The 18,385-nt window shown below is 41.8% G+C and overlaps 2 protein-coding genes across 2 annotated transcripts in view; one reads left to right on the plus strand and one right to left on the minus strand.

Annotated features, from left to right (window-relative positions):
* The window catches only part of pex5la (peroxisomal biogenesis factor 5-like a), a gene marked incomplete at both ends in the record, with an annotated part of 138,365 nt that overhangs the window by 15,359 nt on the left and 104,621 nt on the right, over positions 1-18,385 (minus strand). The window lies entirely within an intron of this gene.
* On the plus strand, positions 12,931-14,211 carry LOC308299893 (eIF5-mimic protein 2-A-like; the record flags this gene model as incomplete). The annotated part of the gene is made up of 1 exon (XM_080743674.1): positions 12,931-14,211. The coding sequence occupies exon 1, from the start codon at positions 12,937-12,939 to the stop codon at positions 14,209-14,211; it is 1,275 nt and encodes a 424-aa protein (XP_080599800.1). The 5' UTR covers positions 12,931-12,936.

The raw sequence follows: 18,385 nt of genomic DNA on the forward strand, positions 1-18,385 counted from the left end.
ACCCTCATGGCCCCCGTGAAATTCCTGCCCTGGATACATGCATACCAATTGAGAACTAGAAGTGTGCTAAAGCGAGCCCACAATTACATCATACCACGGAGATATGTAGGGCAGGTCAGGCCATACCATATGAAACAGCACAGAAAATACTTTTCATACTATATTCTATGCAATGCAATTTCAGGTAAGATTTAAAAAATGGTCCCCACTCCAGTGTAATGGTACTGTAGTGTAGATCATCTTCCTAGATAGCAAATACTGAGTGATATCCTGGTATGGAGTAGGGCGGCTATTCTTCTTCAGTTTGCAGAATACAAATTCTCAGCTGTGAGGAGGAATGATGCAGGACTGAACCACAAGATTCTCAATTCGAGTCTGAGTTCTTCACCTTCACAGACATGAACTCATCTGTTCACGGCAGGGCTGTGTGTACAGTAAGGGGCTGGCACTGGCACTGCTGGGGCTGAGGAGGTCAGGAGTGTGTGTGTGACTGTGCGTGCGTGTACATTTTTATGCCTGTGTGGCTCTGTGAACCAGCGTATGCACAGTCTCTGTGCATACGCAGGTTCACAGAACCACACAGGGGGCCTCCTCCTCCGCTCTTGCCAGAGGATTGCTATTGACATGTATGTCAGTGTTTGGCCCCTGGTGGTGACTGGTGAGAGAATACTGGTAAATTGCAAGCTTCTGACTCAAAATAAATTGCCATTTGTATCATAAAGGTGAGACCTCATTGCTGGTTCTGTCAGGTGCATTGAAGTGGGAGTGCCCTCTGTGCTCTGTGGTAACAAAGCCCAAATACATCAGAACTTGTTCCAGGTTAGGCCTATGTTGTGTTTTTCTATACCTCGATACCTCTAGAACAGTGTTTTGGCTCAGGTTACCCGTGTAAATAACTTTTTCATCCACGGCACCCCTGAATTACACCTTACATATTATCAGTGTTCGAGTTATACTCCCAGAGCTATGGGGGCCCTACATGGGGGGGGGGGGGGGGGGTGGGGGGGGGTGCATGCACGCGCCCGTGTGCGCGCGCGAAAATTGGCGGTTTTTCGCGGTTTTGATCGCGTTTTTATCGCATTTTATTCGGGTTTCCGCAGGTTTTTTTTTGCTAAACAATCGGGAACGGCACACTACACTTTCCCTTTGCCCCTTTCCACATGCACCAGCCAGCAAGATAGTCTATATAGTTATAGTAGATGGAATTCTTGGTACCAACACTCCAACAGACAGACAACACCAGTATCATATTATAATCATTCAGTTCCAAAAGCTTTTCAGTTATCTACTTAATTTTACACCACTGTTCTACTACAGCAAGCATTATGGTATTGCTTCCCAAACGTTTTAGCCCGTGAACCAAGAGAAACTAAACCCAAACAAGTAGAAGTGAAAATAGCCGATCTACAAGCTCACAAGGAGTCGCTTCGCGCTGCGTTGTGAACTTCTAGATCTGCTATTTTCAGGACCCATACAATGTGTCCACAACGCTAGCCAAAACAGTGTTAGCTAGCAGCATAGCATCCATCATTACTCCAACTCTAATAGCCTATAGCCACGACTCACTCACCAATTGTTGACTGAGTGACGATGAGACGAGCAGGACGATGTTTAATGCCTTTATAGCCTACATGGTCTTGTCTTGGTGTTCTGTTATATTCCTTTATGCCTGTGTTGTTAATTTCACCACGAGTCCATCAGGGCGCAAGATACGCACTGACGACAGAGTGGACGACCGTTAAAGGCTCGTCCTATGAAAGCCATTTCCTCTCTGCACAGAAGCGCATTTCAAAACAAGAGTCTTTATTTTATTTTTTTCATCTATACAATCGATCATTCAACATGTTTATTTTGAAATTGTCCTGGAAAATAGTAGCCAAATAGCACCTACATGCCACTGAGAGGTTACGTTTGTGTTGATGAGAGCCAGAGAGCGCAGGGGAGAAGAAAAAAAAAGAAAAAAAAAACACTTGGGGAAAAAAAAGAGACCCCATAGGGGTTTTTGACTATGGGGTCCCAGACTTTATCTATGGGGGCTAAGCCCCCATTGGCCCCCACATAACTCGAACCCTGCATATTACAGTAGGTAAATCGTTACCCGTAAGATACAGTATGTAACAAGGAAAACTTGAGAGAATAACCGTTTCCATTTAGGAAAGAGATTGAAAATAATGTTATACTTTTAAAACCCCAGTAGTCTTCAGGGAGGAACATTAGTCAAAAGTAGCCAAACAAGAACGCACCAGTTCAAGTGCAGTACGTGCAACTCAGGTCCATTTTTACTAAGTATAGAGGGTCTAAGTCTGCCTTGCTTTAGTGCTGTCACAAATCTCAGTGACCCTTCTTTGCATCTCTGCACAACAGATTGCGTCAGACAATACAATGGAGACAGACATGAAAGAGAGTGGGATGGCTCAGCTGTCAGTCTGTACCTGTGTTCTGTGTGCACTCGTTGACTGAGTCCCACAATGCCTCAAGCCAAATGCTTGCTCCAAGTAAACTGAAGTGTTTGATGTAAAACAAAATGATCTGTTATTCTTGCATCTGCTTCATTCAAACTTCATGGTTTTGAAAAGCATTATTTTGTACTTTAGCTATTCAAAAATAACAGATATACAAGCTATATGAGCAGGGTGCCCACTGGCCTACCGGTCCAGGCGCATACCACATAGGCTCTGATGCCTGACAGTATGTTGTGGGTTCGAGTCCCGATCCCGGCGGCCTTTGCTGCATGTCACTCCCTCTCTTTCTCTCCCTGTTTCCTGTCTACCTACTGTACTATCAATAAGGCAAAAAGACACAAAAATATCTTCTATTATCCTTTCTACCTTTTTATTTCAATTTTGAAATTATGTTGTGCAACCATCCTGGGGATTGAGGGTGGTGGGAGGGAGGATAGGGGATGGGTTTTTCATTTTCATTATATCTATGTTTGCTCTTTGTGATATTATGCAACCTGAGACTGTTTACCTGCCCCTGGGTTCTAATTCATCTGAAAAACGGAATAAAAAGATTTGAAAAGAAAAGAAGGACAGGGGTCCACAGCCAAATACATATAATTTTGGTGGTCCTTGACACAAGAAAGTCTGAGCACCACTGATATAGCAACAGTTTTTCAGAAAACTGTTTGGATTTAGAAGACATTATAATCGGCCTCAGGTATTAATGGGTTAATAACACATAACACCGTCAGAGGTTGGATCATATTCTGAAAATGACAACATTTCCATGTGAGAGGCATTCCACTCAATTCTGTCTCCCTGAAAAGTCTAAAAATAAGAAACGCATTCTGGTAAGGACACCACACAAGATTAGTGCTAGTGGAATCACTTAACTGGATATTGATTTAATTGTTGTTTTTCAGCTTTACTTCCCTTGAAAACCACAAGAAGACTACAGTAGCTGTCACTAGGCTGACAGCCAATGAGGAACCTCATAAGCAATGGAAAACACTAGTGGTGTCAAAAATAATCCATTCAGCGAGGCATCGCAATTCGTCCATGCTCGATTCTGCATCGATGCAGCGTGACACGATAATCGAAGCCTAAATGTAATTATTAACCCATTTAGGCCTAACCTATAGTTGTATTAACCCATGTTTGCATTAATATAGAAAAGTGTGATGCATCACGATGCATCGTTGAATCGAATGCAATCGTTACCTGGTGAATCGTAATCAAATTAAATTCCATCTCCATTGCAGTGTACAGTAGCCTACATACAGTAACAGTATGTCATCGAGAAAGCTGCCTTAACGCTTGTGTGCTGTAATCAATATTGTTCTTGTTTTGATAGTTTTTTTGCCACAGAACTATAGAACGATACTGAATGTTTTCAAAGATGGGGAAGATGGGGCGGGCATGAGTGTGAGGGCTCTGACAAAATGATCTGCTTGTAGAGTTTAAATGGATTACCTAACTCAATTACAACATCAAAGTGTTAATGCTTCATGATGACACTGACTATGGATGTTTACTCTTAGCTGTTTCATTCACGAGAACAAGGTAAAGAGGCAGAAGCAATTTATTTTCTATCAATACCTGTGTCTGTAATTTATCAAGATCTGTTTGAAGTTAATGTGAAATGAATGCATTTGTTGTCACCCGCTTCCAGGGTGATGCCATATTACCACTAGTGGCTAATGCATTATCAACAACATAAGTAACAATGTCCAAGCCTCCTCAAATAGTAGCTTACCAGTTTTTTTAACCAGGTTACCAGGTTTGGAACATGTATATTCAGATTTTGAATGAGTGTGTGCTTATTATTCAGCCCAACAACATAGACAGTCAAAACGATACAGTAGAGGGAATGTAGTTCATGGGTTACGGCTTTAAAAAGATTGGTAGCGCCTTGTTAGGAAAAGATAAGCTAATGCCATAAAAGCACTTCATTGTTCTACCCACTTCAATCAGCTATTACTGTCACACAAACCCATTTTGTTGTTGTTAAATTTAGTTTTAACTACATAAATTGTGTAATTTCTTGATTTGTTTGGGGCTGTAGCTGATTGGGTACAGAGGCTGTCTGGGAGTCGGGAGATTGCTGGTTCGACCCTTGGCACTCTGCATCTCAAAGTAATGCATCCACTATCAGGGACTGCATGCTGCATTACAGTACAGTAATAAAGCGTACTGTTTTGTTTTCTTTTGTACACCTTTTGAAAGCTTTTTAAGAGGATTTTTAACATCAAAACAGTGTAAAGGATCAGAGCTGTAAAGCATTTTGCAGCTCTTGGTGAACATCAAACACTATTTCGGGCATGTAAATCTCACAATTTTATGGGGTTCAGCTTACTCAGTATTTGGAGTGCTGAATTGAATTCCTGATTCCAGAACATTGTTATATTTAAATATAAATTAGAAAATGTATTCACATGTTGAAGCTACGTACAGTACACTACTGACACACAGATTGCGTCATTTCATTAATCGTTATATATAAAACGTAGTGTCATTCCGTCACTTAATCTTAAGTGAGTAAAATAAAACCTTTTTGGCGATTTTCTTTAAAAGGTTGAATAGTGTCTATGGATGAATTGAGCACAAGCAGTGAAAGAGGGTTATAGTCAGGCGAAAATTCTGAAAAAAGGCCTTCTATAAGCAGGTTAGAGGCATTTGGGGGTAAAAGTGGGGAACCAGGCTATTTTACATAATTCAAGGGTGCCGAATCTGAAAAACCTGGTTCCCAATCAAAATTTTGAGTTTTTGACCTTCTAATTTGCATAACAAAGTGGCTGCAGAATTGTACATTTTGAACTATTTATTCAAGCAATATTTCTCTTTCAAAAAACTTTTCATCATTTTATCATAATAATCAGGCTTTTGTGAACACCCAGGACAGTTTTTGAGGTGCTTGAATCAGTTTAGATTTAGATATTTCATATTCATTTTTATCAGACACGCCCCCTTCCTATACAAACCCATTGTAACTTCAAACTCCATTCTAACCATGATAGATTTAATGAAAACACCCATCCTTTTTTCTGGTGACTCCTGACGCCCTCCTAATACGTGAGCAGGTCTTGTTCTTTTCATTTTCCCAAATAATTATTAAAAAGAAACTAAAAAAGTTATCGAAAAAACATTGCCTGTTCGTGTATTAGGAGGGCATCAGGAGTCACCAGAAAAAAGGATGGGTGTTTTCATTGAATCTATCATGGTTAAAATGTATTTGTATTTAAGTGAAATATCCCTTTTAAATAAAAATAAAACATTTTAACCATGATAGATTCAATTAAAACACCCATCCTTTTTTCTGGTGACTCCTGATGCCCTTCTAATATACGAACAGGCAGTGTTCTTTCGATAACCTTTTTAGTTTATTTTTTATAATTATTTGGGAAAATTAAAAAAATTAAATACAATTAAGAAATTATTAAAAATAAATGAAAAATGTTATTGACAAAACACAACCTGCTCACGTATTAGGAAGATGTCAGGAGTCACCAGAAAAAAGGACGGGTGTTTTCATAAAATCAATCATGGTTAAAATGGAGTTTGAAGTTACAATGGGTTTGTATAGGAAGGGGGCGTGTCTGATAAAATGAATATCAAATATCTAAATCTAAACTGAATCAAACAACTCAAAAACTGTCCTGGGTGTTCCCAAAAGCTTGATTAGACATTAAAATTACTAAGGGTTTTTTGAAAGTGAGATATCTCTTGAAGAAATAGTTTAAAATTGACAATTCGGCAGCTATTTTGTTATGCAAATTAGAAGGTCAAAAACTCAAATTTTTGCTTGGGAACCATTTTTTTCCAGATTCAGCACCCCTGAATTGTGTTAAATAGACTGGTTCCCAACTTTTACCCCAAAATGCCTCTAACAATCACATTTTTCAGAAAAACCACTAGACTATTACTTAACCACTCTGCCCAGTAGGGTTACATTACTTCATTGTCGGGTGGAAACCTTGTATGTCCAAAAAATACTGTGTCCACCAAGATCTTTTTCCTGAGCGCAGTGCATGTTTTTAATTGTTGCCATGTTAGGTAATTTGCCCATAATTGTTTTGGTTCGTTTTTCTATTTGTCGTACAATACAGCACTGGTTACGGACAGAAAATATGCAAATCCCATTTCTACATTTATTACGCTTTTCTTACGGTTTAAAATTTTAACATCTTCCCTGTACAACCATAAACCTCAACTATTGGCCACTGAAACAGTTGCAGGTGCATGCCCTCAAGTAAAAGGGCAGGGAAAGTGTTTTCAGTTCCTAATTTTTACAACCAGCCACTGGATTTAAACTGCAAATCTTCCAGATTTCTTCTATTTTAGACTAGACTGCTGCACCGCCATCTGCATTCTTACTCTAAACCAAAGACTTGCTCAGACCAATTTCCCAAAAGAAAAAGCGAAGCCTCTCTGACTCCACCAGTGCTGTTTTAATCAAAGATATGAAGCCCCACAGTCACCTTGATCAAGCCTTTATCAGTGCTGTGGGTCTATCTCAGACTTAGCCTCTGTAAAACACTTTGTCCCTAGAGGAGAGTGTAACCCTGCAGCTTTTCCATCAGAGCTTTATTTAATGTTAGCGGGCTGTCATGAGTTGAACAGTCACACCAGCCGTGCCATAATATTTCTCTTTATCAGTCGCTGTCTGATTTAAAAAGGAGCAATGCTGACACTCTTGGGCCATTTACCTTTTATACTCTATTCCAAATCCTTTTTGTATGAAAGCCACAAAAGCATGTACTGTACCATTACTCAGTTGTTAATATATTCAAATGCTCAATAACTGAGCATATTGGGTCTGTTTTGCTCTCTGATTTGCTACATTTTGAAGATGATCATACGGTAGGGTAGGCTGTGATTGCTTATTGTGTGTCCTTGAGGTATTTTGTTCACAGATAGACAGTCTGTACATCTACCGTCCTTTTTTTTGTATTTTTATTTAGATTAGCCAATTGTGTTTTACCCCCTTTTACTCCCCATGTTTATCTTTATGCCAATTTATTCCTCCCCAAACACATTTCTGTGTTGTCACTGATGTTGTATCCTACTGACTCACCTGCCAGTGAGGAGCCCCCACCGGGAGGACATAGAGACTTCGTCCTACTCCTCCCGCCCAACACTCCCCGCTGACGGGTGCCGCCCCCAGCCTGTAGGATTACATGCAGATACCATACATACCAATATCAACCTCCCCTCCGGAAGTCCCTCTCCCGAACACGGGAGAGGGACTAACCTTGGATGATTCCATAACTTTCCCAAGATTTGGTCCAAGTGAGACAGCTGAGCCAATTGAATACCGGTATAATGCTACTGCCCACTGGCAGAAGGAATGCGCAATGCCCAAAGCTGTTCTCCCTCGCTGGACACAACCCACTCGACACCAATAATCAGAGACCACAGTAAGATGCTAGAATACAGTAGGTTTGGATCATTAAAGAAACTGCATGAAACGGAGACCATTGGCACAGACAGGAATAAACACCAGCTGAATATGTTGAGCGCAGATAAATCATTAGCCCTAGGCACACACACAGACACTGGACCAAAACATCATGCACCCCCAGGCCCATGTCAGACACAGAAACAAAACATGGTGACCTTCCCCACAGGAAAAGCAAACACCTGACATTTTAATTGTTGGAGACTATGCTATCGGTGGTATCTGTGTGGAAAGATGAAAGACATAATGGCACAACAAGGAACCTGCAGCATCAGCCCCACCATGACTATAACCATAATACAGCAGCACTGAATGTAAAGACCCAGCGGCGGAACATAACTAAACAGATTTATTTAAGTACTGTAGGCCTACCTAAATACAATTTTGAGGTATTTGAACTTTACTTGAGTATTCCCAATTTCCAATACTTTTACTTGTACTCCACTACATCTTGGATACAAATATTGTACTTTTACTCCACTACATTTATTTGAACACTTTAGTTACTAGTTACTTTGTAGATTTTGATTATTATAACTAAACATACATTAATCACTTCAGCCCTATATATATTTCGACCATTTGAAAATAGCCAATCTACAAGCTTGAGCTTGTAGATTTGCTATTTTCAAAAGATTTTTATGCATTTGAAAACTTGTGAAATGGTATATTCTGCTTCTGCATAATGAGTACTTTTTACTTTTGGTACTTTAAGTACATTTTTATACCACTACTTTCGTACTTTTACTCAAGTACATTTTTATTTATGATCTTTTACTTGTAAGGCTGAAGTCACATCAAAGTACCTATGAGAGTGGAATCCCCATTCCGCCAATGCATTTCAATGGGAAGGGGGCGGTTTCATGCCAGAAGAGGATTTCTGCAAAAAAACGCTCCATTCTCATTGAAATGCATTGGCGGAATGGGGATTCCACTCTCAGGGTGCCCTCACACCAAAATAATCCGCCAATGCATTTCAATGAGAATGTAGCGTTTTTTGCAGAAATCCTCTACTGGCAAAAAAACACTCCATTCTCATTGAAACACATTGGCGGATTCCACTCTAGGTATTTTGGTGTGTGGGCACCCTCATAGGTACTTTGGTGTAGCTTCAGCCTTTACAGAGTATTTCTATATTGCAGTATTGATACTTTTACTTAAGTAAGAAATGTGTGTATAGCCGGGGAGCCACAGGCCCAAAAGCTCAAAGAATAGGATGTTACCTGTGATGTCATGACATACTTTTAATTTTTGTTTTTTCTATTAATTTGGTCATCAAGGTCCACAGAATGAGAGGCCTGCTCTGCCGGAAATCCTGCGAAAAAAAGTTATGGCCATTTGTATATTCACTCCATCGACTTCAATATAAAGGAAAGAAACACACCAAAAACAATATGCTTTAAGTAGCATGTGAGGGGTCAAACTAGGGATTCTTGATGATTCTGAATCCATTGCAAGCATTTGTTTTGCATGAAAAACATTCCTTGGGCTAGAAAACGGACCAAAATAACGGTGAAAAGTGATGACTCATCACTTTTCACAGGTTTGAGAGGCTGAAATCTAGCCCAAGGAACGTTTTTCATGCAAAACAAATGCTTGCAATGGATTCAGAATCATGAAGAACCCTTAGTTTGACCCCTCACATGCTACTTTTTTTGGTGTGTTTTTTTCCAGTATAGTGAAGTCAATGGGAAACTTTTTTTCGCAGGATTTCCAGCAGAGCAGGCCTCTCATTCTGTGTACCTTATTGACCAAATGAATAGGACAAACAAAAATTTGGAGTATGTCATGACATCACAGGTCCTCTCTCATTTTGGCCCAGTGGCTCCCCGGCTAGTACTTTTTCCACCACTGGAAAGACCTTCCACAGACACAGACACACTCTCAGCCCCAGGTCTCTTCCTTCTCTCCATTCTTCTTGTTCTCCTTCCTTTTTCCCTGACCCATCTGGCGTTCACTGATAGGATGGAAATCTTGCAAAGACTGGCATCAAACATACTCACCCAGTCGCAGGGGAATAGTGAATAGAATATCTTGCCCTTGTGCTTAAAGCTGCACCAGCTGTACTTATTATTGTGATATACAGTGCTCCAGTCCAAGCCATGGGCCATGGCACATATCACTATTTTCCCCCAGAATTGTCAGAGCTGACTGAACTCATTATCACCAAATATGGCAATAATCTTGCTGACACTAAGGATATGGAATTCATGTATAGCGGGTATGCGCAATTGTGCATGCATAAAGTGAATGGCAAATCGAGTGGCAAAGTGAATGGCAAAGTGAGTTTAACATCGTTTAACAGCAGTGACATCACAGAATAAATGTGTGTGGGGAGGAATCAACTGGTATAACAACTAAATTGGGGTGAAAAAGGGGTAAAAAATAATTGGCTAAAAACCCTCTGGGACTGAAATTATTTAAAAAAATAAAACAATAAAACATACATTTCTCAATACAAATCATCATGTTTTTTTTGTTTTTTTATTTGTGTAATGCATGTTGTGCTGCATGTTGTGAATAGAAAGGCGCTGTACAAAATAGTGTATTAGTATTAATTGTTATTAGTAAGTAATTGAGTGGATTGGCAACTAGGCCATGTGTCAAAACCCTATGTGCTTTCCAAGCCTCTTGAGCAATCTATCCTTTCATTCCTGAATGTATTATGTGTAGTTACTTAGAGGGAAACTATCTGATTGTGGGCTTTCATATCGGCCATATAGGAGCCAAAACGGCTCGCCGTGGTCCAGCCAAACCGTGCTCTTCCAGAGTAGAGGCAGGCACTCTGGCCCTTTGATTGAACCTCTGAGATACTGTTACCCATCGATCCTCCATTTGTCCCGGAGCATCAGAGTCTCATCACTTATCGGAATTACCCGCCCTCTGGCAGATGCTGCCACACTAACAATGCAACATGGGAAGGCCGGGACCCCGCGGTTTTGAGTTTCAAACAAGACGCACGTGACATCTTTGCACGCTTGTGGAAGTGATCCCCGAAAGGCACGGACCAGATTGTCAGTGGGTGCCCCTCTCACTTTCTCACCGTCATCCTGTCCCTACTCTATTATTTATTTGTTGATCATTATGTATAGCTGCAGTGTGTGAAGCCACCACAGGAGACTGCAGTGCTGCTGAAGAAACATGATAGTTCCCTGATAGATCCCTTCCCACTCTTATGGAAGCCCATTATCACCAGTATACCTCCTCTGACGTCACACTCATGTTTGTCACCATATATTTCACTTGCATTAAACCTTTGAGTAAAATGGTGACGCCCCCCATGGCTTATAGGACGCAGGATGCAATAACATACAAAATTAAACACTTATTTGGTATTTTAATTTCGCTTCACTTAAACCGCAACGTAGCCTTAAAAGTACAAATGTGTAGTTTAATATGATTTTGTATAGGTCCAGGTTTAAGTGTAGCCTGTTCATAATAAACAACCGTCTTTGGTAGGCTACTTTAGTACAGTGTGGATTAAAGGAGTAGTAGTTCACCCCAAAAAGATTTTTTTTCCTATTGATTACTCATGCCATGGAGACTTGAGTTCAATAATATTTTTAGTTTTTTGTCGCATTCCTAAGACGATAATTACATTAAAAAAAGTACCCTGACGGTTTCCCCATCCACTGCAATTCATTTGTTCATAATAAACGGCTGACACTTTTGTACTTCTAAGGCTACAGTGTAGAGTGACACAGCACACTGCTGCATCGTAAACCAAGGGCGTTGTCAACGTTTTACTCAAAGCCATGGTGAAATCAGTACTCGCTCTAAATATGGAGTGTGTTGTCTAACCTCAACAAATCAGTCAACTCCAAATATGGGCACAAAAGGGGCAGGGCTGCACTGGGACCTACATTCGGCCCTGACTAGGGTTGCAACGGTACTTTACTTGCACACCGATAACACCGTTAAAAAAAAGATGCATCCGCTGCTCTGCTCTGCCCCGAGGAGCGCAGTAGAGATGTGACGTTCGCCAACGATTCCGCTCTTTTGAACAGCTCTTTTAAATGAACGATGGGATTCGGTTCTCAATCGCGGGAGGCCGGGAGCTGTTCCTTGTGTGGGAGAGTCGAGAACAGATTCAGAATCAATGGATCATCCACGGGGTGAGGCACAGCCCATCAGACTGCATGATGTCTCGTCCCCACTCGCAGGGCACGTTCCAGGAGAAACGTTGTGGCTTTATAATGTCACAGCGCGCAGTAGGCGGAAAAACAACGATTAGCCAAACAAGAAAACGCAGGGCTGTTGTAACACAGTGTTGTTGCTTTTTTACAAAGCTGAATTTTTAATATGGTCGGTTGTTGTTGTTGTAGCTTGAGCTTGAGGTAGAATTGGCTGCTACTGAGTGCTCACAAGACAACAAGACACGCAATGGTGGTTGAAACAGTGTTATCGATAACCGCGGTGTTGACACGGACGACATTTTGTTTGTGTTAAAAATCTCATACCATTGCAACCCTAGCCCTGACATCTTGGCCCAGACCATCGCACCACAACCGCCACGAACCGAACACAGTATATGTTTGGGTGGGATTCCTGGACCACAGTAACCTGTGATTGGGCTACTAGGCCGGTATTCCGATGATAGACAAGCCACTTAGTGGCTGCCCAGACAGACCCACTGGCTGGTCGGCCCATCAGGGGTGGCCCAGTCCACCCCTGAAAAGGGTATACCCATTTATGAGCATAATACTCATGACATCAGGGATCTCCATATATGGGTATAAAAGGGACAACATGGACTGACAGATACAGAGATCTCCATATATGGGCATATCAGCATGCCCATATACAGTATGGTCACTATGTCAACATAACCATAAACAAACCACAGCCACGTCACCATGACAACATCATGGTGACGTCATGATGTATCAGCATGTATCGATGTATCAACAGTATAAAAGCTGCAAACACAAAAGGCGAGGGCACAGCAGCAGCAGACAGACAGAAGAAGCAACGTTCACTTTGTCCTCCGGATCTTAACAAAACTATTTTCTATCAGCAGCTAAAAGGGTGTGGTTTATGAATAATCAAAAGCAACAAAAGCCAACATTAACCGGCCAGCGTTTCAAAACGAGGAAAAGAGATGAAAAAGACAGATTTGACCCTTCTCAATTTCAAGAAAGCATTGTACTAGGCTTGAATCAAGCTGGCTCTAATTTGGAAGCGGTTGCAAAGTTCCTCGACACCTCTGGCGCCAAGCTCGACTACCGGCGCTATGCTGAGACACTCTTTGACATCCTGGTGGCCGGCGGGATGCTGGCTCCAGGTGGAACCCTGTCTGACGACATGACCCGAACCAAGTTCTGCCTCTTCACGGCACAAGAAGACCTGGAGACAATGCAAGATTATGCTCAGGTTTTTAACAAACTGATCCGGCGTTACAAGTACCTGGAAAAGGGATTTGAAGAGGAGATAAAGAAGCTGCTGCTGTTTCTGAAGGGCTTCACAGACTCTGAGCGTAACAAGCTGGCCATGCTGACGGGCATCCTGCTGGCCAATGGGAACATATCAGCCTCCATCCTCAACAGCCTGTTCAATGAAAACCTTGTCAAAGAGGGCGTCTCTGCATCCTTTGCGGTGAAGTTGTTCAAGTCGTGGATCAATGAGAAGGACATCAACTCTGTGGCCGCCATGCTGCGTAAAGTAGGCATGGACAACAGGCTGATGGAGCTGTTCCCGGCCAATAAGCGGAGCTGTGAGCACTTCTCCAAGTACTTCACGGACGCCGGCCTCAAGGAGCTGTCCGACTTTGCCCGCAACCAGCAGACCATCGCCGGACGCAAAGAGCTGCAGAAAGAGCTGCAGGAGCAGCTTGCACGCGTAGACCCCCAGAAAGAGATCATCGCGTACAGCAGAGAGGAGATGAAGAAGTTGAACATCTCAGAGCAGGCGATGATCGGGATCGTCTGGACCAGCGTGATGGGCTGTGTGGAGTGGAACAAGAAGGAGGAGCTGGTCACAGAGCAAGCCATTAAACACTTGAAGCAATACAGCCCTCTGCTGAAGGAGTTCACGTCCCAGGGTCTGTCTGAGGTCACACTGCTGCTGAAGATCCAGGAGTATTGTTACGACAACATCCACTTCATGAACTCCTTCCGGAACATCGTCGTCCTGCACTACAAGGCCGAGGTGTTGAGCGAGGAAGCCATCTTGAAGTGGTACAAAGATGGTAAAGGGAAGGCCGTCTTCCTCGACCAGATGAAGCCGTTTGTGGAGTGGCTGAAGAGCGCAGAGGAGGAGGATACCGATGAAGAGGAGGCTGCCCAAGCCCCTAGAACCACGGTAGAAAATTGAAGCAGCCGGCCCGTACTGGCCAAAGCTGGGACAGCAGGTGGGGAAAACTTCATGCACGAGCATAAGAGCGCGCTGCTGGGGTCTCAACCTTAGTAAAATTGGCAAACTTTTGTTTGTCAATTTCCCCCACAATGCACCTGGATTTGCTTCTTCCGGGTGCTTCAAAACGTCACTGAGCACTTGCATTGAAATGAATATAGCTGGGGGCGGGGCTATCTACTCTATGGGGCTGCCTGAAGCCTATCATCAACCTGACAACCTGGATCCTTTAAAATATATATATATAAAATAAAAAGTATAAAAAACACGGTAGCAGCAGGAGCCCTAGAATCCCCCCTCTCACCCCCCTTCCTTGTAGTATAAGAAAAGGGCTTCAGAAGAACGTTGCTTCCTGATTGGTCAAACCACCCGCCAGTCATTCCTGACAAACATCAGTCACGTGTTAATATAAGACAGGAAGTTGAAAGAAGGTCACCACCCCCTCTCTCATTGGCTCCTTAAAGTCTTTTTTTCTTCGTTTTTTATACAATCATTGCGTGTGTTTTTACCATGTGACCATTGATGCTTCCATTATCAGGTCGATTGGTTAAATATTGATTCATTAAACAGCCAGGTTTTGTATTTTTTTTCTCTTCCTTCTTAGCAACACTCATCAAACACCTCCTTGAGACAGTAAGGAGTAATCTTGAGGGCTGTTAAGAACTATGCTATACAATTAGCGAGCACTTCAAACCTCAAATGCCCCCTGTGTCCCCCTGTGACTATTTTGGCTCCACAAGTCACCGCCTGAGCCAGTGTGTCTAACCTCAACAAATCATTCAGCTCCATATATGGGCACATGGACTGACAGCTACAGAGAATTACTTAATATTTCAAAAAAAAATAAAAAATGTCTAGGCTATGTCAGAACAATGAGATACTTAAAATAATAAAACACTTCCTCCATGATGGCATGGAGTGTTAATATGATGACTTAAGGCTAGTTCATACTCCAGTTTTAGGTGAGTAGCAAGTCACCGCTTCCAATGTTGTAGTTTTCTGACTTTAAAAAACTACAACATTACGTCACTCACCGCGATGACAACTCACCTCTCATCCTGACGCGTCTCTGTTTTTACAGACCAACAAAACCTTGGAGTATGTATGAGCCTTAAGTATCAAAGAAATAAATGACTTGGATCTCAATATAATCAGAAAATGTATTAATTGGGTGGCCGTCAATCAGAATGTCAATGTACTATTATGCGTGCAAACAACTCCACCGAGCTCTTATCATGACCATCTAAGCAGCCATGCAGCTAGGTGAAGCTGAAACTAAATATTCCCCTCAGGACTCCTAAAGATCTATCTCTCTACCAACATTTCTAAATATTTTGTGATACTAAGTCATTATTCAAGTTTCTCATAATGACTTGCATCTTTTTATTTCATCACATTGGTGGAAATGTGCTTCCATACACAATGCCTCCAAGGGAGCTGTTGTCACAGAGTGAAATATTATTATGACAGGTTTCAGTGTAATTACACAGAGCAGAACATGACTAGTTTCTCTTTAAAGCCCTGGACAGAAACCCTTGCGTTTTGGCAACTTGTGGCATTGAATTGAATTCCACTATTTAAGACAATAATAAAAAATGTCTACAGATGGCTGGGGAGTAGAGCATTCACCAAATATTCGAATATTCGAATATCAAAGTCACTATTCAATGTTGTTCACCGAAGTCGAATATTGGCTTCTTTTTTTTTCTCTTTAAAAATTATATATTTTATAAAGCTTGGCTAGACAGGAAGTCATAAGAATGAGTTGTCAAAGCCCCTGGTGGATGAATTTGTTAATGCTCTATACCAGGGGTTCTCAAACCTTTTTAGGCAGTGACCCCCACAATAAACATATTTGAACTGGGGACCACCACTCTGACAAGCACTTGGATTTGTAGGTATTACATTTAATGTGACTCGGTTCCGCAGATAAATATTGTGGTTGCGAGGCGTTGTGAGGATGTAGATCGGCTATTTTCACAATGTTCATCTCTTGCTTACTTAATATTTGACAGTCCTGTCGAATATTCGACTATTCGAATACTTTGAGGTTGAATATTTCAAATACTAAAAATCACTATACGTGAATGCCCTACTGGGGAGTATGTTTGATGGCAGTCTTTACAGATCTCCACCATGCCGTGTTGCCTTCCCAGGGCTGTGTGTCAGTCGTGGGGTGCAGCCATCCGGACATTGCAGCGGTGCCTGACATTAGCTCACAGACAGATGGACGGATGGACAGTCAGACAGATAAACTCACAGACAGACTCACAGAGGAGAAAACGTAATGCCCGCCCCGGCTGAGATGATACTATTTAAGAACTTCTGTCAACTCTCCTTATCCTTTACTTTTTGTTTCTTACATTTTTTTTTTTTAATTTCAAAACATTTTCAAAAAATTCTAAACAAATTCAAACTTTCTTTCAAAAGAATTGCATAAAATAAAATCCATTAATTAGATGGGGAAAAAAATACTTTTAAGTAGTGAAAATAGCTGATCTACAAGCCCACAACACGTTGCATCGCATGCGTCGCTATGTGTTGTGAGCTTGTAGTGTAGATCTGCTATTTTCACTAGTTTACGTCCCGGGGGAGACATCATAATTTCTTTTTTGCGTATCTCGAGCTACAGTATAAAGGTTTGGGAACCACTGATTTAAGCCATAATATCATCTTACTCAAATGTTTTCCCCTGTGATACGTCTGGCAGCAAAATACCTGACCTATTTACCTGCCTATTGTTAGCCGGTTGCCCACGTGTGTACTTGGCACGGACTACTAAGCCGTCAGTTTGTGTCACAGAGAACACACAAATCCAGCAGCTACCTACCATACCTTATCTCACATGAGCAGGGCCTGTCAAACACAAACAAATTCCAAAGAGCATCAAATGGACATTGCTATATTCTATGAGAGTACTTTTTAAGCCTTTTTACATCACATATCCCAGCAAGTGCCAACCAATAGGGCATAGCAGTGATGGCCATTTTGTGGTGCCTCAGATAAAAAACCCATACATTTTTTCCCCATAGAGATTTCAGAAAAATATTTATATCCACCTGTTTCCGCGGGAGTTTACTGGAGATTATTTGGACCTGTTTGGACCACACTTCCGGTTTAACAGCAGACATACAAGCTCACGTCGCGTCGCAGATGCAACCATTGTGAACTTGTAAATCACACTCGGCTGCGGCGCCGGAAGCTCGGTACAGCGTCTGCGCAATGCACTATGGGGCGTTGGAAACTCGTGGATAAATAATTTAAAGCCTGGAGTCATTCTGATCTGAATGACATCTGACATCTGATCTGAATGAATCTGCTTGTGGTGAGCAGTTTCTTCCCACCAAAGGTACGTTTTCCCTTGCCGCTTTTCCAAATATCTTATCTTTCACACAGAGCCAAGATTCACTAGTGCAGTACCTGTTATGAGAGTACTGAGAGCCGCTACCTGTTATCAGCACACTTGGTGGAGTCTATAATGTCTTGTCTGAGTATGGAGTGCAGTACTCATTAACAGATTGCTTGGACGTCAGTCTGTGATGTCAGCCATCTATGATATAGTCTAGATGGACAGGGGGTCCCCGCGCATAGGGTGAATATTCTTTCGCCACCTGTTTTTTCTTAATCCTTGAAGGGTATATTTTAAGATTCTGCCAGGTACCAAGCTGAAATATGTTCTCATGGGCACCTACCCATTCACTTCTAGACTAATATTAGTACGTTTACGTCACGCATATCAAGAGACGGACATACAGACAGACAGATACACAGACAGGGATACCTGGAATGTATAGATTATGCTACATGCACCAGAGGATGGTGCTATTAAGCTGTATGCAGTTACGGCAGTGATCATATATTCTACATGGTGGCCGTGTTACAAACGATCTAATTTTACAGATAAACAGTACACTAAAATATGTTTCTGAAAGCATTTTGAAGCAAGAAATAGGCAATGCAGTGACAGTAGTGACAGTATCATCACATATTTGATCAGTGCTGTCTACTTTGGTATATTTGACTTTGTGCTCTGAGGTGACCTCCATATGGCTCATGGTAGCTGCCAAGCCAGAGATGAGAGCTCATCAGGATTTAGGGACTTCAGCCCTGGGCACCAAGCTCTGAGGGGCACCTA

This window comes from Nannobrachium achirus, assembly GCF_963921795.1.
Source record: "Nannobrachium achirus genome assembly, chromosome: 1".
In the NCBI taxonomy this organism is placed as follows: domain Eukaryota; kingdom Metazoa; phylum Chordata; class Actinopteri; order Myctophiformes; family Myctophidae; genus Nannobrachium; species Nannobrachium achirus.